The sequence below is a fragment of the Heteronotia binoei genome, chromosome 7 (assembly GCF_032191835.1).
Source record: "Heteronotia binoei isolate CCM8104 ecotype False Entrance Well chromosome 7, APGP_CSIRO_Hbin_v1, whole genome shotgun sequence".
Taxonomy (NCBI): domain Eukaryota; kingdom Metazoa; phylum Chordata; class Lepidosauria; order Squamata; family Gekkonidae; genus Heteronotia; species Heteronotia binoei.
Genome location: NC_083229.1, coordinates 62,245,673 through 62,270,820, shown reverse-complemented (window position 1 = coordinate 62,270,820; position 25,148 = coordinate 62,245,673). Strand labels below are relative to the sequence as shown.

Here is a 25,148-nt window from a genome sequence, read left to right as displayed (position 1 = left end):
AATTGCCAGCATAATCTTAACCAACTATCATCTTTAACTAAAACCTTTTTCTATTGATGAATTTTAATCCTGAAGAAATATCTCTAGTTAGAGATTTCTTATGATAGTGCTGAGGTGAATTCTGGAGGAACATACTATTGAAGTAAACTTGCACGATTATAATTTGTGAACTAGAAACATTTTAATACTATGGTAGCATTAATCAAAAAGACAGTAAAAGAAATCTAGTATGGCATGAATTGTTCCATTAGTTCAGCTTTAATAAAATGGAATAATACTGTGTACAATTATCTCTTAATATGGACAATGAATGTGCCATTCTTGCTCAGTTATGGGTTTTTCTTCTACTTGATTATTTAATTTGCATCATTAATAAGCTTAAAATTATGCTGAATGCTTGAGATTGTTTTTTAATACAGAAAGGTTAAAGGAAGTAGAGAAAAGGAAACAATACTTCAGGTTCACTCTTTTTGGATAACAAGAGAGGCAGCAAAGAGTAGAATTCTGCTGAATTCTAGCTTGTAGAACACAGGAGGCTCTGCACAATTTTATGCAGAAAATAAACAAATACAGTGCCAGAAAATGTTGTTCCCTTTACTCTGACTTTCTTTAATAATAGTCTAGGGAGATAGTGAAGAGATATCATATGGAATATTTTAAATAAAGTTTAAACAGCAGTATCCTGAACAAAAAATATAATTTATAGTATGTTGTGGTGGCCATTCTATAGAAGACAAGAACATAGACCAATGTTTGAGTAACCAAAATGGGGCAACCCAGGCTTGGTTAGATTCAGACAGAAGAAAGCAGTGGGAATCCTTCAGTAGAACACTTCCCCACCCCCTAATTCTTTTAATCCCAAAATTAACATTAGAGACTGCTGCTATGCAGTAGTACAAATGTCAATACATTTTTTGATTGAATTTGGCTCCGCAGCACTTGATTGCCATTCACTTAGAAAAGAAAAATGAATTAAATTGAAGAATTAATGGGAAACTTGCACATCTTGAGTAACCTTCTGGTTGATGCACTTGCTATTTCAGTACGCTGTCAGGATGGAAATTAATGCAACATCCTTAAAGGGGGGTTGGCACTTGGTCTTGAACATTTAATACTTGATAAATTTAGTTTTACCTTGAAAGTGGCGATTTGTTGCTGATACTGATGTGTGTTGCATTATTAATCAGTTTAAAGAGTGATTTTCTGTGCTTGACTAATTGTATGGTTTTGTGCTCTCCTGTGATGGCACAATGATTCGTCTTAACTGACATAAATATTGTTTAGGAACAACAGTTCCCAAGTATTTCCTGTAGGATGAAGCTAATATTGCAGGTTGCCTAACTTGCTTAAATTCTGATTAGGGACTGAACCATGAAGAAAATTTGCCGTGAATTTTGTCCTGTTCATGGTTTGCAAACAGAAGGATCCAACAGCTCTACTGTCATGAACTTCCACAATCTTTTAAAGCTGTTAGTGGTGATTTGGGGACATAGCAGAAAGCAGGACTTTAAAGAGAGTACATATGAACATATGAAGCTGCCTTCTACTGAATCAGACCCTGGGTCCATCAAAGTCAGTATTGTCTTCTCAGACTGGAAGCTGCAAAAACAGCTGAGCAGTGGGGGGCAATCCTCACACTCGGCTGTTTTAAGCTGACTTGTGCAGTCCCTTTAAGCTTTAAAGCTTTTGAAGATGGTCCAAAACAACTGTGAGCAATTTACTGACACCCCACAGCTGTTTTTCAGGTCATCTTCTGCAGTTCCTTTAAAGTTTAAAGAGACTGCAGAAGACAGGCCGAAACATCTGAGTGGTAGTGAGCAAAACTGTTCTGTTGCTCAGCTGTTTTTCAGGGTTTCTAAAAACACCATTAAAAGGACTGTAGTTCATGTGCATCCTTAGTTCTGATATACTTTCCTTTTTTGTTTAAGGATGTTGTGTAATTACCTAGTCCATTGATAACTGGGTATAGCATTGAGAATGCTTTTCCACTAGAGATTTGGTCCCAGTTCATTTCCATTTATAGAGATTGTGGGTGAACTCCTGGAGTTCCGTGTTCATTTACTATAGTCCAGAATTTTTTCCCCCAGAGACATTTTATCCATTTCATTTAATTAATCCAAATTAGGCTAGCCAGGTTCTGAATGGTGATACTCAGGTCACAGAAACTGTTGGGCAGTTAGCTATTAGATTTTAGATGAAATTGTAATTTTTTATTCTAGTTTTGGAAATGTCGTGTGTATGTATGTATGTGTGCCACAGGGAGAGTGCTCTCGGAGGTACACAGATCATGGGTGGGACAGCTTCTCCTGCGGCCTGGTTTAAGTGTGCTGCAGAAGGAGGCAGACCCAGGATTGGTGTGCCTCGGGGAGATCACTCCCTGAGGCACTTAGATCCTGGAGCTGGCTTCTCCTGCAACGTGATTTAAACCTACCCCAAAATAGACAAGGTGGGATTTTGGGGGGGGGGTATATTTTCATTTTGGGGAGACCCAAATGCACACTCCTAAATATACATAGTCCTAAATGCACACAGTCTAAAGGTAAAGGTAGTCCCCTGTGCAAGGACCAGTCATTTCCAACTCCGAGGTGACATCACATCGCAATGTTTTCACAGTAGACTTTTTATGGGGTGGTTTGCCATTGCTTTCCCCAGTCATCTGCACTTTACCCCCAGCAAGTTGGGTACTCACTTTACTGACCTTGGAAGGATGAAAGGCTAAGTCAACCTTGAGCTGGCTACTTGAACCCAGCTTCTGCTGGGATTTAACTCAGGTCATGAGCATGAACTTGGACTGCAGTACTACAGTTTACCACTCTACTAATATATTAATCCATTTAGATAATCACTGCTATAGTTTATAAAAACACTCATGCATTATTTGGAAATGGATAGCAAGATACATTGTACAGGGACAACAGTAGTTTTCTTTGGCTTGTTGACAAAGTTTTTCTCTGCTCTACAATTAAGCAAAAGAATCCAGCAAGACAGGTTTTTGGTTTTTATTAGTAATGTGCAAGGTTCAAAATGGATGCAGTGTTGAAGAGAGGTTGAAGAGACAAAAATTATTAAATGCTTCCCATTTCATATAATGTTTAGTAGTTTATTATATTATGTATTAGTGAAGGCTAATAGATGAAGAGCCATGTGAGTTACAAGTTTTGGAGCAGAGATATGTTTCCTGTTGCTGATATGTTTTACCCATGTATCTATTTATTTATTTTATTTACCTTCGATTTATATCCTGCCCATTCCAAAAGCTGACTCAAGGTGGCTAACAGTCATAATAAAACCAACAATCTCAGTTACAAGTATAAAATAATTAAAATATAAACAACTAGGAATTTTACACAAAATATTAGGTGCTATGCAGAATCTTGACGCATAGAAGGATCAGGTTAAATTATGTTTATCTGTTGGTATTCCTTCTGATGTAGCTTAGACTTTGTGGTTACTGTTTCTCATACTAACCCTTTTGCAGAGTTGTGATGGAAAGCAAAATGGGATGCTCCTATGTATGCTGTCCTGAGCTAAAAAATTGAAGGACACAATACATATGTGATTTGTGCTTGGATTTGTTCTCTGGCATTGTGACAGTTACTTGAGAAGTCTGGAACAGGCTGTATCACATTTTTCTGCTGTCCTTTTTTCCAAGGAGCCCAAGATACTATACATTCTCTTTCAAGATATGTATATAGTTATCTCATAGTCTTTATCATCCTGTCAACAACCCTCTGAGGCAGGTTAGTTTGAGAGTGGCTCATTTTGGGCAGGAGCTCACAGGAGCGGCGCTCTGGAGCCTCTAAATTTTATTGTGCTCTTTCTTTCTTAACCCCTTCCTCCCCCCAAAAAATTGCTTCTGGGCTCCATTGTTCAGTCCCCCTGAGAGAATTTTGGTGTTTTAAGATTTGACAAACTTTCTAATACCCTTTTCCCCCCCACAAACAATGGGAAAATAACCAAAAACATGTAAAGTGGACAGATGGAAATCTTCATCAAGCCACATAGGAGAAAGTAATTTAAAAAGTAAGATAGGAATAAGGTTTTATTATGACATTATAATCAAGAAGCATTTTAAAGTAGATGCTGAGCTGATATAATTTAGTACACCATCTGGTGATGTCAGGGGTGTGTGGTATATGCAAATGTTGTGCTAATGAGCTCCAGCACCTTGTTTTCTATGAAATGACCCTGGCTGGCTCACAGTCATACGATGAGCTTAATGGTGGGAAATTGAATCCAGGTATTTCATAGTCCAGCACTCCTAACCATTAACCTGGCTTGATACCATTTGGGGATAATTAGATGTACACATAGAGCTGTTGCACTACTGGGCAAAATCACTTATGTAAAAATTCTGTCAGCAGTTGAGGTTTGTTTGAAGTAATATATGTATCTTTTCTCCAGCTTCTGTAGTTGGAAACGAGATGCATATATTACTCCAAACAGATCTTGAATGGTCATAAGGACCTAAATTTTGAGGTGGTTCTGGAGCAAGCATGGTAGACTTAAATGGTAGACTCTTTGCACATCTGCAGTGCCATATGCAGCTGATTGGAACTCAATCAAAGGCTTCTGGTTACAATGGCCTGGATCATAACATTCAAATTCTGGCTTAAATTACTCTTTAGAACTAACTCCTGTTCACTCATCCCACAAATGCTCGTGGAGTCCCAATCGTCTGTTTGGTTATCTCATATAAAAAAGAAGATTGCCTTAGTAGGGCTTTAAGGAATTCTCACAGAAAAAGCAGCCTTTATCCTCATCAAGCAAAGGTTAATAGACATTGAATGACTAGAGCTTATCAGCAGTGCTACTTGTAGATGCTCCCACATAAGGTTAAGAATTTTCCCCAAAGGTCTATAGCAGAGTATTTTTTTAATTTTTTTGCTTAACTGTTCCATATCATCGGAGAGCCTATATGCAAGCTGCTTTAATGTGTTACCTTCTGAGAGCCAGTTTGGTGTAGTAGTCTCTTATCTGGGAAAACCAGGTTTGATTTCCCACTCCTCCACTTACAGCTGCTAGAATGGTCTTGGGTTAGCCATAGCTATTGTAGGAGTTGTCCTTGAAAGGGCAGCTGCTGTGAGAGCCCTCTCAGCCCCACCCACCTCACAGGATGTCTGTTGTGGGGAAGGAAGATAAAGGAGATTGTAAGCCACTCTGAGTTTCTGATTCAGAGAGAAGGGTGGGGTATAAATCTGCAGTCTCCTCCTCCTCCCATATTGTGATAGACTGTGCTTGTAGTGCAGACAAAACAGAATCTCTAGAGCATGTGTTTTTATATTGTTCTTATTGTGACCTCCATGTTTTTTACTTAGAGCCTTTACTAAGAAAACAGAAAAATCAGCCTGATGAACATAAGACACATTTTTTACACTTCAGCTGTTGTGTTGGTACAATTGAAGTGTAAAACTGTCCTCTTTCAGCTGGCCTTTTAAGGTGGAACCATTGCACCATCACCACAAAAACTGTGTTCATATGCATATTAAGACTGTAGCACCATTTTATGTTATATTGTAATTTAAATTATTAATTCAAATGTTGTTTTTATGTAATTGTATTTTAATCCAAATTGCTTTGTATTTTATTGTATCATGGTACAATGTACTATGTCATGTAAGCCGCCCTGAGCCTGCTTCGGCGGGGAGGGCGGGATATAAATTAAAATTTATTATTATTATATTATTAAGTGGTGGCCAAGTTTTTATATTTTGCCTCTAGGAGAGACTGTATCATCAGTGGCTCTTGATTAGTGTTCTGTTGCTGGCTGCTGTTTGTTTGTTAAATTGTTGTATGCTATCAAAGGTTACTTTGACTTTGCAGTGCTATATAATGTATAGCTTCCCTCCCTTTGTCCATTCTTGTTTCTACGTTTGCTTTCCCCCAGTAAGCCCTCCTGTATCTCCAGGTGCCCAACAAAATCAAAATGCAAAAACTTATTACTAGAGCATATTCTGAATAATGGTTCCTTTCTTCATAGGCTTTTCTCACTAAAGAGCAAAACATTATTGCACCCTTTAAAACAGAAAGAGTAAGTATTCACTGCTTCTTGGCATCTAAATTCCATGAAACCTTAGTTCTAATTCCTGAAAGAATATTTATTGGTGAATTACCCAGAGAATAAAATTAAAAGAAAGGAAGATAATGACTAACATAATCTTGACATCATGATCGAACAAATATCATTGGATATAATTTATCTTGATGCAGACTTTAATATCTTCATGAAACAAATTGTGTGATGCCTATAAAAAAAATCTCTGAGAGCTCCATATGGGAGACCTTTGTAAAATTGGTCAAGGAACATATTTGTTTGGTTTGCCACATGTCACAACCATGGCAATGGGGTGGGGAAAGACCTGCTGAGCCAAAACTGCACTCAGATTTTAGTAGTTTGACTTCCTGATAGAAAATAAAGGCATGAGGGGGTGGAGGGGGTGGGATTGGGGTTACAGTTCCTGTAAACCTCTCACTGTGTACCCATCCCCCAAAATCCTTCTTTTGAAGATCAGCAGAACCTAACCACCAAGTAAGAACTGTTGACTGGTGGCCAACGGTTTCAAAGGCCATTGTTTCTAAAGAATGGGAGAAGTCTTGTGACTTCTGTATTCCAACCTAATTTAAAATGGCTTTTCTCCCTCTCTCTCTTAGGGTAAAACTGAATATGTGTTTGAACTCGATGTTCCTGGAAAGGTTGAAGATGTTATACATACCCTTCACCAGGTGTGACTGTGCTTTTGACAGTATCACCAGTGACTGTTGTACATAATTCTGTCATCTATTGTATATATTAAAATATTTTCATAGTCAAATATTTAGGCAAATAACTGGAGCAGCTTTCTGCTCAGAATACATGTCGTTCTCCTGCAGTTAGCAGACATCTTTTTTTTGAAGAAAGGGTTTTTGTAAAATGGACACAAATCAAATGTATCATAGCCCTTTCAATGAGTCTCCATTGTAAGCCCTATCAAAATAGAAGCAAGAACTGCTATTGTAAGATTGTAAGAAGTCTTGCTCAGGATATGTAGACAGCAAATATTTCCTAGTCTGATTTTTTAATAAAAAGTTATGATATGAAAAGCTGTGATCTGTGTTAGAGTTAAATGGGAAATCTCAGCTAACAGTTGCCCATGCAGAGTTATTACAGTCTAAGTGTGTTGATTTCAGGGAGAGATTAGGCTGAAGCAAATCCATGCTGGATTTCATAGCAAATCATGCAAGGGTCAGCCTAGTGACTTGTGGGGTGGGGGCGGGGGGAGATGATGCAAGGCATGTTGCTTAGATATAGACCTCTGTGGACTACCAGACCATATTTGTATGATCTTCCAAACTCAGGCTTCCTGCTTCTGTTTTTAATCAGTTGTACAGAGCATCTCACCTTGACAGGCTGGGAGACCAGGCTGCTATGGTAAATATATTAAAACAATATAAACAGTTTCTTGTGATGGTTGAAGTATATTAAAAATATAACACATAGCATTGTTTCTCAAATTTAGATAACGGCTATATTGCAATCGCGTTTGGCCAGGGCATCATTTGACAAGAACAGGTATGTTTCTTACTATATATAACAATTCATTCTAGAAAAAAACTCATTCCACTCTTTAAGAAAATAAAATGATGCTTAAGGTAGTAGGCAAAAAAATGTATTCAGAACCAGAGTCCCTCTACTCCCTGTCTCTGAAATATCTGAGACTGCATGTCACACTGTTCAGGAAGCACCACAGACCATAGGAAGCCACTTCATGGGGAGTACAGATGTCTGTGGCAGGAAAAGAGCCATTCATCTGTGACATAAATGGAGCTCCATTGGATCTAACCATAATCTGCTCTCCTTAATGCTTCCCATGTCCCATTACATTGAAATATTTTGTTTCCTTCTGTCTTTTTAAGATTTATGTGTTCTAGAAAAATAAATTTTGTATGGCTGAATTTGGGAGTTGCCTTTCACTTATTGAATGTAGAGACTAATGTCTAAACATGAAGATTTCAGGGCATCTTACATGAAAATTCATTCTTCAGGAATGACAAGCTCGCTGCCTTGCCTTGTTCCTTAATATTTTATGGAGTTGTTCTGCTGGTTCTAATTTGAGTCTTGCTTTGCAAAGGTGCCATTTATAAATTAATTGAAATCCGCATTGGTATGCCCTAAGCAGCTGAGAATTCATGCACATGCCAGTTGTTGTGGAATAAATTCCATTTAGTGGCAACAGAAAATACAAAGTTGAGAAAATCTCAGATGTATATTTAAAAGTGCAGCAGAAGTTGCGCTTCAGACAGATGAACAAGGTAACTTACTTTTTATTCAGAATCATGTGTTAAAGTAACTCAGTATTTGTTACTTTTTGTAGATTTCAGAATGTTTCTGAAACATTGCATATGGAATGTAAAGCTGAAATGGTTACTCCACTGGTGACTAACCCAGGTCATGTGTGCATCACTGATGCAAACTTGTATTTCCAGCCTCTTAATGGCTATCCTGTAAGTAACTCTACTGTTCTGATTTTCTATTCTACTGGTCTTGGGGATGCTTTAGACCAGGGGTGTCGAACTCATTTGTTATGAGGGCCAGATCTGATATAAATAGACGTTGTTGGGCTGGGCCGGGCCATGTGTGTACCTACTTAAGATTAGGTAGCAGAGATATAAACCTTTTAAAGGACACAGACAAACATGACTAAAAAAACGCTGTAAGATCAAACATGTTTAAAACATTATTACTTGTTGGTCTTAAAGGTGCTTTCTTTTTATTTCTCCCATGGAATCCAGGGAACTGGGCAAAGGAAGCTCTGGCTCTTTCCCTCCCTCCCCAGGGGACCAGGAGGGGGAGGAGCTTCAACCAATTGAGAAAACTGAGGTTTTGCTCTGTAGCTCCTGTGCAACTGGGCAAGCCTTGTGTAAATCAAGCTGAGATTCAGAAGGAAGCAAGAGAGGGAGAAGGAAGCAGACAAGAGCCAGTTGCTCAGGGGGCCTAATAGGAACATTCTGAGGGCCTTATTTGGCCCCTGGGGCACATGTTTGACACCCCTGCTTTATACAGTGATTTGCTTAAGGTTCAAAGGCCTTTGGTGAGCTTTTTCTTTTTAACCACATAAAAATGGATAAAGGGCAGGCTTAGTATTTTCTGTGGAAGCTGTTGACATTTTCATTCTGCTTTTTAATAGGAAGAATGTTATCTATAGTAATTCAGATTTGCATGTTGTAAAACGACTTTCATCAGGACTGTTTTTCTGAAAAAGAGGTGCCAGAACTCTCAAGAGGGAAATGAAGGAGAAACACATGAATGCCCCTCATTAACTTTCTTGTCTGCCTTGAAAACACCACAAGACTTGCATTGTTGAAATTGATGTTGTTTTATATATACATGATAAGAAACTGCTAAAATACAAAATACATGACTCATATTAGAACATTTTTCATTTACCTACTTTCAACCTGTTAAATTGTACAAACAAGCAGCTTCTTAAAGTTATATATAAAATTATATAATTTAAACCACATTATTTCATTTTTGTTGAGAGTTCTAATATGCAAGTTAGAGAGGCCTGCAAGAATTTGGGGGGAAATCAAAAATTCAGACATCTGAACTCTCCTTACAGGATTCCATAAGCATTCAGGGATTTGAGCAGCCTAGCTTCCCACTCTCTTTTTTCCTCCCTTTAATTACTCTCAATTGCTTTCAGCAGCATGGCTGCATTAGCACTGTTTTGGAGGGTTAGTAATTGGCTAATGCTAATTCTGTAGAGCTAGTATAGTGTGATCTTTGAAACTTAATTCTTTTTTCCCAAAAAACATATAAATGTTGAGGCCCAATTTCAGTAGAAACCTAGGAGAAAGTTAAAGCTTTTGCATATAATGTTGGGAAATGATAGTATTGCATGGTGCGTATTATATAATTATTGGTGAAAACATTTACAGCACTGGCACAAGGATTTCTGGCTCTCTAGGTGATGATGACCCCCCTCAAAAAAAACTTACCACCTCCCCTCAGCAAGGCCTTGTGAGGAAGCCACTGCCCAGCTTGCAGCATAAAAGACAAAATCATTAAACCATTAACATTAGATCAGCCAGTAAAACCCAGAAGCATAAAAAAAATTTCCCTTGTAACTCTTACAATTTTTCTGAATTTTGTATCTCTTTTTGTCGTATAGAAGCCTGTAGTCCAAGTGACACTGCATAGTGTTAGACGCATATATAAAAGAAGACATGGCCTGTTGCCACTGGTAAGTTCCTAATGTTTGTGTACATTCCTTTATTCTCAGGTGCATTCTATGCATACTTTTGTGTATAACGGGTGGCCAACGGTAGCTCTCCAGATGTTTTTTGCCTACAACTCCCATCAGCCCCAGCCAGCATGACCAATGGCTGGGGCTGATGGGAGTTGTAGGCAAAAAAACATCCGGAGAGCAACCATTGGCCACTCCTGGTGTTGTATAAGATTGCCACATGAAATTGCTCAGAGGCTGAATTCAAGGTACTACAGAAGGAACTATAGCCGCTTCCTCCACCCCACTGAACTCCCTGAATCTGGGGAACCCTCAAAAAACCCTCTGAAGTCAGGGTCTGCCATGGGAAGGGGAAGCTGCAAAATTGCCCCTCTCCCTGAACAGAAGTTCCATTATACTTGTGGAACACCACATATGGACATGGACATAGGGACATATGTAGCTGCCTTATACTGAATCAGACCCTTGGTCCATCAAAGTCAGTATTGTCTACTCAGATTGGCAGTGGCACTCCAGGGTCTCAAGCTGAGGTTTTTCACACCTATTTGCGTGGACCCTTTTTTGGAGATGCCAGGAATTGAACCTGGGACCTTCTGCTTCCCAAGCAGATGCTCTACCACTGAGCCACCGTCCCTCACCACCTTTGGATATAACCCAGCGTTCCTTTTTGCTCTCCAAGGACAATTGTCAAACTGTTACGAATGTTTCACATTGTCTATCCGCAGAGGGCAGGCTCCTCCCCTTCAGCCAGGGCCACCCTGCCACTAGGCAATTGTCTAGAGTGCTGGCCTTCTGGGGGTGACAAATTGGGTGATGTTATCAGTGTGTGTGTGTGGGGGCGGTGGCACATAGTCTAGGGTAGTAGTGGCAAACCTTTGGCATGCATGCCAGAGGTGGCACTCAGAGCCCTCTCTGTGGGTACACATGCTTCTTTGCCCCTCTGTGCATGAGGCTCGGCTCCCGCCCCCGCCCTCATCAGTGCTGCCTGCTGGCATTTTCCTCTGGTGCCTCCTTTCTCTCTGCTGTTCTCAGGCTGCCAGGGTACAGCTGTACTGGAGGATTCATGCACAGCTGGCCTGCTTGTTTGCCTTCTTATGGCTCTGGGGTGAGGGAAAGTTCCCACCAAGTGTAAAGACTGTTGCCATGGTGTTACAAATGGGCTGGGGTTTGACCACTAAAGATCTCTGGATAGCATGCGGGGCAGAACAATAAGCTTAAGTATTTGGTATATATGAGGCAACGCCCATTCTCAAGGAGTATTGGGTAACGAAGCTGTATGGTGTCACCAAACCAGGTATGAGGGCAGCAAAGTGCATTGAATATCTGTGCCCAAAGAACACTGTAGTACTACTCTGTTATTGAATTTTATTCCTCAATATGTTTCTCTTAAATTTCTAAGGGTCTGGAGGTATTCTGCACAGAGGATGATCTTTGTTCAGATATCTATTTGAAGTTCTACAACACTCAAGATCGAGATGATGTCTATTTCTACGTGGCAACATATTTAGGTATAAGCAACGGATTTTTTTTAAAAAAATCTGATATGCGTATGACAAGTAGACTGATTCTTGCTTTTTTAGCCAGTTTGGTGTAGTGGTTAAGTGTGTGGACTCTTATCTGGGAGAACCGGGTTTGATTCCCCACTCCTCCACTTGCACCTGCTAGCATGGCCTTGGGTTAGCCATAGCTCTGGCAGAGGTTGTCCTTGAAAGGGTAGCTGCTGTGAGAGCCCTCTCCAGCCCCACCCACCTCACAGGGTGTGTGTTGTGGGGGAGGAAGGAAAAGGAGATTGTGAGCCGCTCTGAGACTTTTTGGAGTGGAGGGCAGGATATAAATCCAATATCTTCTTAGCAATATAGAATTGAATGGAAAGGTATTATTTCAGTACTAAGGTTAAGTTACTGAATTGATAACTTACTCACATTGGAACTGGGCGCTTCTCTGAACCATAAATCTACAGTACCTCAGATCACTGGGAGAATGCAACTTAAGGACTAGAAATGGATAAATCTGCATACCAAGCCAGATATGTACTGAAAGTTCTGTGTTCTGACTTTTGCTGTACTTTATTAGTGTATTGTGTTCTCCTTGCTGCTTCCTTCTCTGTCTGGCAATATGTGTGTTGAAAGCCTCCCTGCCTGCTCCAGGCCTCTCTTCAGGATGGAAGGTCTTCTGAGGTATCCATAAGTGCCTTCCATGTTGGCCTCAGTAGTGGTGGGTAGAGGGAGTTTTCTGAAGATTTTTCTCTCCTTAACTGATCTGCCTCCGAAGTGGCAGAGCCTGCCCTTGTCCTCTTCTTTTTTTTTAAAACCTGCCACATAGGCAAAGTGCCTTGGATCTTACAAGCATTCAAGTGGCAACAGCAGTTCTCCAGCAGTACCAGCATTACTTTTACTGTTCCATGCTGTGCTGTGGTTCTCTTCCTTCTGCTATCCTACCTCACTTGTGCTGTTTGGGTCCCCTGTGGCACATCCAAACTTGGTGAGTTAGCAGGTCAGGCATCCATATAGCTGGACTGTTTTATGTAGAGAGTTTATGTGTCTCTGGTCCTCTGCAAACTGTTAAACACCAAGCATTAATATAACATACACAAATAATAAAATCTACAATTTCTTGGTAATAAAATATCTGATGGCACATTAAAAGAAAAAACACTCAAAGAGCCATCATGGTGTAGTGGTTAAAATGTCCCACTCTTCCACATGAAGCCTGCTGTGTGGCCTTCAGCTGCTCACAGTTTTTATAGAACTCTCTCAGCCTCACCTATCTCACAAGTTGCCTGTTGTGGGGAGAGGAAAGGAAGGTGATTGTAACTTTCTCTCCTTAAGGTAAAGAAAAGGGGTATAAAAACCTACTTTTCTTCTAAAACCAGTAATACAGAGCTTAAAAATTTGGGAAGGTGGTAGAGCTATTAAAAACAAATAAATGCTTGGGTAGATGTATTAGCTTCCTGGTTGAAGGTTATTTTATTTATTATATTTGGTTTATTGGCTGCCCTTCCCTGGAGTAGGGCTCAGGGAGGCTAACAACATAGTAAAAATACAATATCTTAAATTAAAAACACTGTAGTAAAAATATTACTTATATTACAGATGATGAATATAATTTCTTCAGTGGCTTCTTGGGGGATGCTTCTGGAGAATGGAGGGAGGGTGGTATGAGAGTGCCAGACTGCTTGGTGTACTGTCACTGCCTCAACCAAATGCCCTGTGGAAATGAAGTAAATCCTAAACCAGGTACTGGCCAGGGCCAAAAACATTCAAAACAAGGCTGTAGGAAATCCCTCCCTCCCTCCTAAGCATAGCCAATTTTTTTGGTCACTGCTGTTGCAGCCTGCTACTATAAAAGTGGCTTTTCCCCCACTGTCATGGTTTCCTTTTCTGTCAGAGAGAAGCCACCAGGTGGCAGGATGATCCTAGTTTTTTCCCCCATCTCTGATCATGAGTGCTATACAAACTGGTTTTTAATGGGGTAAGACTAGTTTGAATTCTTGTGTTTGATGGAGAGGAGTTTATCAGATCAAGTAGCTTCACTCAAACAGTTGCCAGTTGTCTGCCTTGTCTATTCAGTGAAGAATGAGAATAGTTTTATACAGCAGTAATACTACGGTGTGTCAGCCTAAGCCAGGGTTTTTTTTCTAGCAGGAACTTCTTTGCATATTAGGCCACACACCCCTGATGTAGCTAATCTTCCTGGAGCTTACAGTAGGCCCTAGAGCCCTGTAAGCTCTTGGAGGGTTGGCTACATCAGGGGTGTGTGGCCTAATATGCAAAGGAGTTCCTGCTACAAAGAAAGCCCTGGCCTGGGATATTATGTAGGGTAATTTTTGAACAACTCCTTTCCTATAAAAATGTATTAATACATTTTTTTCTCTCAAAAATATAGAGGGCAGGCCTGAAATATGGAGTTACCTATTGACCCAAAGGCATTTCTAGCTAGAGCATTATATATATTAGATCATCTCTTGGTCCTTGCTACAGCTCATAGTGTCTTAGGTTTTGGCGTTGTGCCTTCTTCTACACATTCAGCTTATTTTTGTTGATTGATCATTCCTAATACTGGAGGGCTTTTCTTTTGGCTAGGTTAAATGCTTTCCCTCTGCTCTTTGCTGTGCAGATTCCAAAGAGTAGCATATTCATATAAACTGTATCCTTATAGATCTGGTGCAATTAAAACATTGGCAGATATCCTCTTTGACTATGTGCTGGTGGCCCCATTGGGTGATTTCTGGTTTCAGCCAGTGATTGATTCTGGTGTTTCTTCCGCTTCCATGGCTTTTTTGCTAGCTGACACTGATTTTTCGTAACATTGGCTTTGGCAAAAACTTTTTGCTTGCAGTGGCCTCAACATAAGGGTGGAATTGGAAGACATTATTAGTGTGCCTATGCTGTCCATGACAGTTGGGTCATCAGATTATTTTAAATAAAGAAAAAAAAATATTCATCTGTTCCTTTTGTGCTTCTCTATCTCACCCCCTCCCCCAGAGAATCATGTTGCAGAGCAAGCAGCAGAGAGTTACATGTTACAGTGGCAACGAGGGCATATTTCCAACTACCAGTATCTTCTCCATCTCAATAATCTGGCTGATCGGAGCTGCAATGACCTCTCTCAGTATCCTGTGTTTCCTTGGATCATAGCAGATTACTCTAGTTCAGAACTGGGTAAGAGAAATATGGACTGGCTTTGTTCCTTGTTTCTTAATTCAAAATGAATTTGGTAAGGTGATAGCACCCTGGTTGATAGCAGACCTGGCTGAATTGTGTATTGTAAACCTTGTGCTACCAGAGGCTGCCTGTTACTAAAGAAAAATTATATGACTAGATGGAACTAGCGCATAGCTCCATATTGACGTCCTCAGTACTTTAGCATCATTTATATAAAGAGCCTGTTTCATGCAGATCTGTAGATAAATTAACAAAAGAGTGGGAGACAACCACAGATGGCTTATTTGCTAAATAGAGAAAATCATGTATTATATTCTGGGGTGGTTACATGATTTTTTAAAAAAATAATTATTGGGCTAGATGAAAAAATGGCATATGAATTACCTAAATAAAGAGGGCGGTCAAAAGAGTGCTTCCATCGGGCATCAGTTTGAAAGTTTATCTTCATTTGAGCTTTTTAGCATAATGCATTGGATAGTCAATCCAATGCATTGGATAGTCAACCCCTCTCTGCAAAGGTTTGGGTTTTTAGGGTCCCCAGAACAAAGGGATAGTGTGCGTTGATATGTAACAAGACTAAGGCAAAGGGGGAGGGAAAGTCATCCTCCTTAAAATAAAAACATAAAAGAAGTCATGTTGGATCAGACCAATGACCCATCCAGTCCAACACTCTGTCACACAGTGGCCAAAAAAACCAGGCGCCATCAGGAGATCCATCAGTGGGGCCAGGACACTAGGAGCCCTCCCACTGTGCCCCCCTCAAGTGCCAAGATTGCTGTTGGTGCTGCCCCCAATCTCTTCCTGAAGGAAGATACAACATCTTGGTCTTCTTCAATCTCAGTTTGTTTACTGACATAGAAAATGATATGCACAAGTTGCCAACCATATGAGGCATTTTAAGATGGTTAAGCTTTCTAGCTTAATATGCATGTTTATTTAATCATAAGAATTTATAGCTTATATAACATCAAAAAGTCAATTCCCTAATTCACAGTCCTATTGGCTTAATAGCTTTAAAGTTTTTTTTTACTGGGGGGGGGGTGGGTTGTTTTTTTTTTTTTTTTAGTTTGGCATTCTCTCAAACAAGGTCATTAGTCTTCTTCCCTCGCTCATTGTTTATGTGTTGTTTTCTAATTAGGGATTTTAATCGTTCATATGCTTTATGTGTGACATCTTCAAGAACCTGATAGGATAGAAAGGTGCCAAAAATGTTTTAAATGTAATTAGTAGATAAAATTATATTTGCGAGTGCTGATTAAAGAGCTAACGGTCAATGTGTCAAATTTGTCATAATAGTTTTTGACCATACATGTTGGAAGATTGGAACATTCTGTGTAATACTGTTAAATGGTAGGTACTATAATAATGTACAAAAAAGGCTTTTTATTTTTTTTTTTAAACTTTCTTTTCTGTAGATTTGACAAAGCCTGAAACTTTTCGAGACCTTAGTAAGCCAATAGGGGCATTAAATAAAGAACGACTAGAAAGATTATTGGTATGTAGAAAAGGAACTTTTTTGTACTTTTATATAATGCAGTTCTCAAAAAATAAGACATTTCGGTGGTGGGAGCATGGATATAACATTTTGTTTGAATTGACTGACAAATATAGCCCATCATTTTATTAAAGAAGTTGAACAGTTCCTTTTGCCTGCTATGCAAATGCCATGGAATATATTATAGCAATGGAACAACTTTTGGAACTATCCTCTATAATGACCCACAGTTCACATTCTAAAAAGTCAGTGGGGTCAGAGTAGTAATTATGAAATTGACACTTCTAAATTGTAATAAAATTCATTGTTTAACTACGGCTGATTCTGCACTCACCTGTCTCCGGGGTAGGCGTCTATTTCTGGGTGGAGCAAACTGACGATTTCACACCAGTTGCTCCGTGCCAGCATTTTGTGCAGGGCAAACCCGCGATTTGCCCCACCGCAGTGTGAACCTGAAAAACCAATCGTCAGTTTGTTCCGCCCAGAAATGGAAGCCTGCCCCGGAGAAAGATGAGTGCGGAATCAGCCAAAATCTAAATTTAGTATGGAAAAATATTAGTACTGAGGAGTTTTCCTTCTTTTTCCTTTTTATATTGGCAGGAGCGTTATCGAGAAATGCCAGAGCCGAAGTTTATGTATGGCAGTCACTACTCTTCCCCCGGTTATGTTTTATTTTATCTTGTCAGAGTTGGTAAGCCGAAGTTTATGTATGGCAGCCACTACTCTTCCCCTGGTTATGTTTTGTTTTATCTTGTCAGAGGTAGTGAAGCTTGTTTCTCTTGTTTCTACAGCACCAGAATACATGCTTTGCTTACAAAATGGAAAGTTTGATCATCCTGACAGAATGTTCAACAGGTTTGCTTTGATTATTGCTATTACATATGAACATATGAAGCTGCCTTATACCGAATCAGACCCTTTGTCCATCAAAGTCAGTATTGTCTTCTCAGACTGGCAGCAGCTCTCCAGGGTCTCAAGCTGAGGTTTTTCACACCTATTTGCCTGGGCCCTTTTTTGGAGATGCCAGGGATTGGACCTGGGACCTTCTGCTTCCCAAGCAGATGCTGTACCACTGAGCCACTGTCCCTCCCCAATTAGTTTTACTTTGATTTGCTGCATACTTTAGAATCTTACTGAAAACTTGAATAGTGCTTTTTGTTTTTGTTCAGCATTGCAGAAACCTGGAAGAACTGCTTGGATGGGGCAACAGACTTCAAAGAGGTAACAGCATGCTTTCACTTCAATCTATAACTATTGGCTGCATTCATTTTATTTTCTTCTGAAGTATTAATACTAAAGAAGCACAGAAGAACTTGGCAGTGGTCCCAAAACAATCTGTAAATTTCTCTGACGTTGCCCGTCGTTTGTGCTGGTACTCCACAGTTATGAAAAACCTTCAGAATGTTTGGAATCTGTTGGATTTCAGTAGGTTCATTGATAGGTCCATGTATACAGAATCTAAAATGGATTCCTGAATGCATTTCTGGAAGTGTACTGGAATACAGGTAATGGGTCCAGTTATCCTGAAATATTTCAAGAGTACATCTGAGGAGTGTTCACCATCTCTTGTGATCTTTGAGCATAATCTCACATTACTAGCATTACAAGATGCTTTCAGAAAAAGAACTGAAGAAACTGAAACAATGATATCTCATCATTTTTGAAAACTGTACATTGGCTTCTTAATAAATATTTAAACTTGGTAGTCCTATCTAGTGTGTTTATTGCTCCTAGAATCATGCTTTCCTGCCTCCCCTTATCCTGCATGTATAAAATACAAGAAAAGCCCAGGGTAACAAAAGAATACTTATCGGCACTCTAAAGTATTTGACAACTGTAATAACTAACAATATATAAAGTAACAAAGCCCACTCTAACAAGGAAAATTCTACTAACAAGTAATACAACAAGCAGTGTAACACAGTGCAGTAATCAGTACAAATGCAGGTTGCTCTTGACAGACAAATAAATATCAAGCCAGTCCAAAAATTTGGCTCAGCCAACAGAATTCTTCTCTGGCCACTTCAGACTTGAACACCTTAAAGAAGTAAAGCAGGACAGGTGATCAATAAAATCCGGTTTGGGGTAGCCTTAGTCTTCAGCTTGCATAAATCTCAGAGCAATGTCCCCATGCCTAAAATATATTCCAAAAACGGAAAAAATATATTCTAGCTGTCAGGAAGTTTGTTGCCTTCCTTTGGACTGAAATATGATCCTTCTACTCCTAGGCTCTGTGTCTCTTCTTATCCTGCTGCAGCCTTCTAAAATTCTACCTTAACTCTTCATTTCTTGGCAGAAGTGCCCTGCCCACAAAAATCATGGTTAGAGCTAAACCTTTAGATTTTCTTGTTGGTTTGAATTTCAGATATACCTTGGCACCAGTTTGTTAACTTGAAATTCTGTTCACTTGAAATAAATGACATTTGATTCCAAGACTGTGTATTCTCATCCAAAATTGAAATGTTTTCTACTATACAACTGCTTTAACTCTTCTAGTTATGTTAAACTATGTTCACAATTTGAGATATATAACCATTCAATGTATTTAGTTGTGTGCAATAATTACTCCTTGTTAATCTTTTTCCCCTGGTGGTTTAGAAATATTGATGTATTCATAAATTTTGTTATTGTTGCAGTCTATAAAACTGGGCTGTACTTAGTTTCATTAATTTCACAGTTCCCTGTGTCAGTATCTTCAGGAAACTATTGACACTTGGGGGTCAAGAAGGGTCCTCTGCTGGCCTTTGACCTCCTGTAACATCACCACTTGCATAGCAGAAGCATAATCAGTGTGATTTGACTCCATGAAGGGATCAGATCGTTCTTCTCTACCCACAGCAATTGTTTTTGCTTTCTTCTTCTGCTAGAGAGTCAGTATATAGTTGTTGTATAAATGGCAGAAAAAGGTGTGATTGGTAGTACTTAATGGCATATTTTGTGTGTGACCCCGCCCCCCCCTGCAGCACTGGATCTGTATATACCATTTCTCACGCTCTTAAAATTATTTCCTCCAGCTAATTCCTGAATTCTATGAAAATGATTCCAGTTTCCTAGTGAATAATCTGAATCTGGACCTTGGCAGGACCCAAGGAGGAAAGATGGTTCAAAATGTAGAACTTCCCCCGTGGGCATCAGGTAAATGGAGTTTGAGTTGACTATATAGCCTGGGTTCTGTCATGGAACTTGACCTTCATTCTTTTCAGAGGCTTCTTCTGTTTACCCTCTGGTATGCTCTATCTCAGATGCTGATGACTTCCTTCAGAAGAGCCAAGATGCCTTAGAAAGCCAATATGTGTCAGAACATCTGCATGAATGGATTGACTTAGTGTTTGGCTACAAACAGAAGGGAAAGGAAGCTGTTGCAGCCCAGAATGGTAAACTAAAAATTTTTAAAACATTGTCTACAAAAGCAAATTTATGTTCTGTGGTAATTCTGTCAACTTTTTGTTACAAAGGCATATCTTTCTTTTTTTTAGTACAGATTGTTTTATGTAATATTAATTGCTCTTCTATATCCAAGTTATTGAAAAGGGTATGCAAAAATTTTTTCCCCTGATTTAGATCTATTGGATCCCAAAAATATGTCTTCCCAAATATTCCCAAATAGCAGTATCGGTATTGTATTGGTATTCAGGTAAATATTTGGAAAGCCCTAATTTATTTGGCTCCATTATATTCTATGGGGACCATCCCCATGGGGTATAATGGAGAATTTCACTGGTTGAGTCATGCCACTGAGGCACAACTCAGCAAGGAAACTGAAGGCATTACAAGAGACCAGTCTCTTTAAATGCCTTCTGGCTGCACCCAAATTAAAGCCAAATAATGTCGGCTTTTTTTTGGACATGGATATTTCAGTAGCCAAATCAGATTGTCTGGTCTTCATTCAGCTGAATAAATACCCCCAAAATACCAATAAAGTATATATTTGGCTTGGTATATACCGAACACACACTTCTAGTTAAGGGCATGATCATACTTCAAAATCTCACTGAAGTCAAAAAGAGAAGTAAACGGATGATTAAATCTCTTCCAAAGAAATTAATGGGACTTGCAATGCTTAGTTTTGCTGGAGCTTAATTTTTAAAAAAGAAAAAAAATGACATGAAATCAATTTGTGACAGTTCAGTTTCAAAAGTGCCATGAAAAAATGTTTGCAATTTATATTTTTGAAAGGAAGAAGACTGACTAACGTAGCATATTCATTACTGGCTAAATACAATTGATTGTTAACACCAGCACAAGCAAAAGTAATTTGGCCCCAGTATAGTTTTTCCCTTTAGTGTTGGGGGGGTAGGAGGTACAAACTGAATCTTCTCAGTCTGACTTTCACATTCCATAAACCCTGTACTATGCTGGTGCTTTATAAACAAAATAGGGTTTTTTATTAAGTATTTTTCTCTATATAGTCAGGTTTACAGAAGTATTTGAGATTGATGTTGGAGATGTGCAGGATTTAGAGGCAATGTGATGATTCAGGAAAACATGCAGAAATTATTAGAGAAATATTAAAATGTCTTGCCTCATCTCTATTAAAAATCTGGGTATGTGAAAAGACTGGTATAGAAGGAACATAAATCATTGAAAACTTGAAATTGCAAGAAAAGCAACTGCAAATGTTAAATATTTATGTATTTAGAGTATTTCTGTGCTGTCTCTTCAGAGCCCTGCTTGAGGTGGTGTACAATTGAAAATCATAGTGTATAAAACACAAACCACTAAAAAAAAAGCTGTTGTGCTTAAACGGTATAAAAACTATCAGTAAACAGAAGCAGACCATTAAAAAGATAAGATGAAATCCCAAGTTAAAAGTCTGAGTACAAAGATGTTTGTTAGCCTGTCTCTAAAAGAAAGTGAAGTAGGCTGTTACCATGGGAGCTGGATTGTATGTGAGGAGATGGTCCTCCTTGTACCCTGGTACTTGGCTGTTTAGGGCCTTAAAGGTAAGAACCAGCCCTTTAAATTGTGCATGGAAATAGATGGATAGCCAGTGCAAAACTTTCAGGACAGGAGTGATATGATCCCTGTAACCAATCCTGACAGTATAGCCTGGCCACTACATTTTGTGGCAATTAAAGATTCTGAACAATTCTTAAAGAGAGCACCGCACAGAAAAATCTAATTAGAACATTGATTAAAGACAATGTAGAATATCTTGCAAATGGAAAGGTTTCATGAAAGAAAAGAGAGGTCTAATAACTTAATTTGACATTTGAAATTGACATCTCAATCAGAATATGCTTATATAGGCATTTTGACTCAGGCATTTCCATAGATTTTATGACCTGTGAAATAGAATTATAATTGCAATTTAAAAAATTAAAATTAAATTTGAGAAGGGCCAGATCCTGCTCTTGGCAGGGGGAGGACTCCAAAGAGCAGTTACATATTGTGGAATGGAAGTCAAAGTTGACAAGATAGGGGAAAAAAATATTTGTATTAATTTTGCTGGCCTGAATTATTCTCCCTCAGCGGAGCGCTGTTTTTTAAGTTGAAAATTTTGTATGGCCCGCAAATAATGTTATAAATATCCAAATGGCACTTGGCAGAAAAAATGTTCCCTACTCCTGATGTATAGTGACGTGTTGAGCAAATCAACCCATTGTGCACAGTGTGTGTATGTTTTCAAGTGGTGGTCACTACTCTTCTTGGAGGAGTTTTTAAAAAACCTTTAAAGGCCAATGAGTGGTTCTTGGTGAGAAACATAACATGGTGAGAAATAATAGACTTTACAGTTACCATAATTGTTTTTCTTGGTGGTTGACAGAACTTGAGAGGAACAAGAAGAGATAACAGTTGTTATATCTTACTGAGAAATTATTGAATGAGTTTAAGTGGATTAGTGAGCGAATGCATTGTTCTTTCAGCCGGATAGTTTGGGTAAGGTTTCTGCTTCTGAAGAAGAGCTGGATGTTTTGACCTGTAAGATCTCTTCCTGCTCTATTTCTGTAGCTTTTTACTGAATTGGAATTATTGTAATATACAGTTGAATGTGCATGAACAAAGAGTTGTGAGCTTACATACCTGTTTGTAAATTAAACAAAAATTAAGCCACAGGAATTGATACTATCTATGGCCAGTTGCTTGGTCAGGCTAGATGACTCAGAATAATGTCATTGTGAGAATTGCACAGTATTTTAGTATTACAGCAGGGCTCTGTAATAATAAATTATAATATTCTTTTTTTTAGTATTTCATCCATTAACATACGAAGGAGGAGTTGATTTGAACAGGTAATGAATACCACTAAAAGGGGAAGAAGGCAATTTATTTAGCAAGATACTGAACTTAAGCTGGTGTGGGGGGAGGCAGTACAATGGTGTTGCTTTGCTTCTCATACCTTTTATCCATGAGTCTGGAGAGAATGGGGCTTGCACAGTTTAGAAAGAAGGAGCTCAACAGCATTTCCTAAACATTTGATGGCACTGAGGCATCTTATGTAGCTTGGAGAAATGGGGGAAGGGAGCTGGAAATCTGGAGTAACAAGAAGTGAAACACTAGTCTTCCTCTCTCTTCCTAAGGCTTTTGTATTCAAGAACTTATGCTGGATGAGCCTCATTGAATTCTCTGAACACTGCTGTTCCCATAAATTATTAACATAAACCAGATATAAACTGTAAAGAGAAAGAACATGATTGGGGGGGGGGGAAGAGTGCACACCTAAAACATAAGAGAATTAAAATAAAAATTGATCTGTGCAAATGTACAAGGTAGGAAATACGTTGAATTCTTATATGCATTGGCAGTGTTGTCTAAACTAGTGGAGAAAATACATGTCTTAATTGTTCTAAAAATTGCTTGATGATTCGGTTCAAGGACCCCTGGCAATAGGGCTGAAAGAGCTGCTGTCAGTCAGAATATACAGGGCTCTCGCTTAGTATAAAACAGCTTTATATCTGTTTTTTTAATTGTACCTTTCCCTTCTTTAAGAATTATGGACCCAAATGAAAGAGTAGCGCTGCTGACACAAATCTTAGAGTTTGGACAGACTCCAAAGCAACTGTTTATAACCCCTCACCCTCAGAGGATAGTACCCAAATTCAAACGTTTGTCTCATGCATCCAGCCACACCATCTCTGTGACAGAGTCACCAGGTAAATTTGGTAGTCCTGCATATTAATAACAGTTTCAAGTATTTCAAATGATTTAACTTTGTTTTGTCCAATTAAGAAATTGTTGATGGCCAAGGGCACATTGATAAAGCTTCATGTTTCCCTTGCTAGAAAAATATAGGGAAATGGCTGAGAAGCTGAATGAATTTTTTGCCTCCATCTTCACTGTGGAAGATGAGAACTTTTTGCCCACCCCAGAACCACTAATTTTGGAAGGGGTGTTGAAAGACCTGAGTCAGATTGAGGTGACAAAAGAGGAGGTCCTACAACTGATAGACAAATTAAAAACTAATAAGTCACCAGGTCCAGATGGCATACATCCGAGAGTTCTGAAAGAACTCAAAGTTGAACTTGTGGATCATCTAACAAAAATCTGTAATCTTTCACTGAAATTTGCCTCCGTTCCTGAGGATTGGAAGGTAGCAAATGTCACCCCCATCTTTAAAAAGGGTTCCAGAGGAGATCCGGGAAATTACAGGCCAGTCAGTCTGACTTCAATACCAGGAAAGTTGGTAGAAAGCATTATCAAGGACAGAATGAGTAGGCACATTGATGAACACGGGTTATTGAGGAAGACTCAGCATGGGTTCTGCAAGGGAAGATCTTGCCTCACTAACCTGTTACATTTCTTTGAGGGGGTAAACAAACATGTGGACAAAGGAGACCCGATAGATGTTGTTTACCTTGACTTCCAGAAAGTTTTTGATAAAGTTCCTCATCAAAGGCTCCTTAGAAAGCTTGAGAGTCATGGAGTAAAAGGACAGGTCCTCTTGTGGATCAAAAACTGGCTGAGTAATAGGAAGCAGAGAGTGAGTATAAATGGGCAGTCTTCGCAGTGGAGGACGGTAAGCAGTGGGGTGCCACAGGGCTCGGTACTGGGTCCCATGCTCTTTAACTTGTTCATAAATGATTTAGAGTTGGGAGTGAGCAGTGAAGTGGCCAAGTTTGCGGATGACACTAAATTGTTCAGGGTGGTGAGAACCAGAGAGGATTGTGAGGAACTCCAAAGGGATCTGTTGAGGCTGGGTGAGTGGGCGTCAACGTGGCAGATGCGGTTCAATGTGGCCAAGTGCAAAGTAATGCACATTGGGGCCAAGAATCCCAGCTACAAATACAAGTTGATGGGGTGTGAACTGACAGAGACTGACCAAGAGAGAGATCTTGGGGTCGTGGTAGATAACTCACTGAAAATGTCAAGACAGTGTGCGTTTGCAATAAAAAAGGCCAATGCCATGCTGGGAATTATTAGGAAGGGAATTGAAAACAAATCAGCCAGTATCATAATGCCCCTGTATAAATCTATGGTACAGTCTCATTTGGAGTACTGTGTGCAGTTCTGGTCGCCGTACCTCAAAAAGGATTATAGCATTGGAGAAAGTCCAGAAAAGGGCAACTAGAATGATTAAAGGGCTGGAACACTTTCCCTATGAAGAAAGGTTGAAACGCTTGGGACTCTTTAGCTTGGAGAAATGTCGACTGCGGGGTGACATGATAGAGGTTTACAAGATAATGCATGGGATGGAGAAAGTAGAGAAAGAAGTACTTTTCTCCCTTTCTCACAATACAAGAACTCGTGGGCATTCGATGAAATTGCTGAGCAGACAGGTTAAAACGGATAAAAGGAAGTACTTCTTCACCCAAAGGGTGATTA

At 39.3% G+C, this 25,148-nt stretch overlaps 1 protein-coding gene across 1 annotated transcript in view; it reads left to right on the top strand.

Annotated features, from left to right (window-relative positions):
* Nucleotides 1–25,148, top strand: part of NSMAF (neutral sphingomyelinase activation associated factor) — a 50,059-nt gene that overhangs the window by 12,403 nt on the left and 12,508 nt on the right. The window contains exons 6-21 of the mRNA XM_060243732.1: nucleotides 5,981–6,031; nucleotides 6,652–6,723; nucleotides 7,361–7,408; nucleotides 7,497–7,549; nucleotides 8,352–8,481; nucleotides 10,152–10,223; nucleotides 11,626–11,734; nucleotides 14,711–14,887; nucleotides 16,306–16,385; nucleotides 16,986–17,076; nucleotides 17,177–17,240; nucleotides 17,555–17,606; nucleotides 19,400–19,520; nucleotides 19,628–19,759; nucleotides 22,576–22,618; nucleotides 23,316–23,479. Coding sequence (XP_060099715.1) covers nucleotides 5,981–6,031; nucleotides 6,652–6,723; nucleotides 7,361–7,408; nucleotides 7,497–7,549; nucleotides 8,352–8,481; nucleotides 10,152–10,223; nucleotides 11,626–11,734; nucleotides 14,711–14,887; nucleotides 16,306–16,385; nucleotides 16,986–17,076; nucleotides 17,177–17,240; nucleotides 17,555–17,606; nucleotides 19,400–19,520; nucleotides 19,628–19,759; nucleotides 22,576–22,618; nucleotides 23,316–23,479 — 1,459 coding nt within the window. The remainder of the gene's footprint in view (nucleotides 1–5,980; nucleotides 6,032–6,651; nucleotides 6,724–7,360; nucleotides 7,409–7,496; nucleotides 7,550–8,351; nucleotides 8,482–10,151; nucleotides 10,224–11,625; nucleotides 11,735–14,710; nucleotides 14,888–16,305; nucleotides 16,386–16,985; nucleotides 17,077–17,176; nucleotides 17,241–17,554; nucleotides 17,607–19,399; nucleotides 19,521–19,627; nucleotides 19,760–22,575; nucleotides 22,619–23,315; nucleotides 23,480–25,148) is intronic.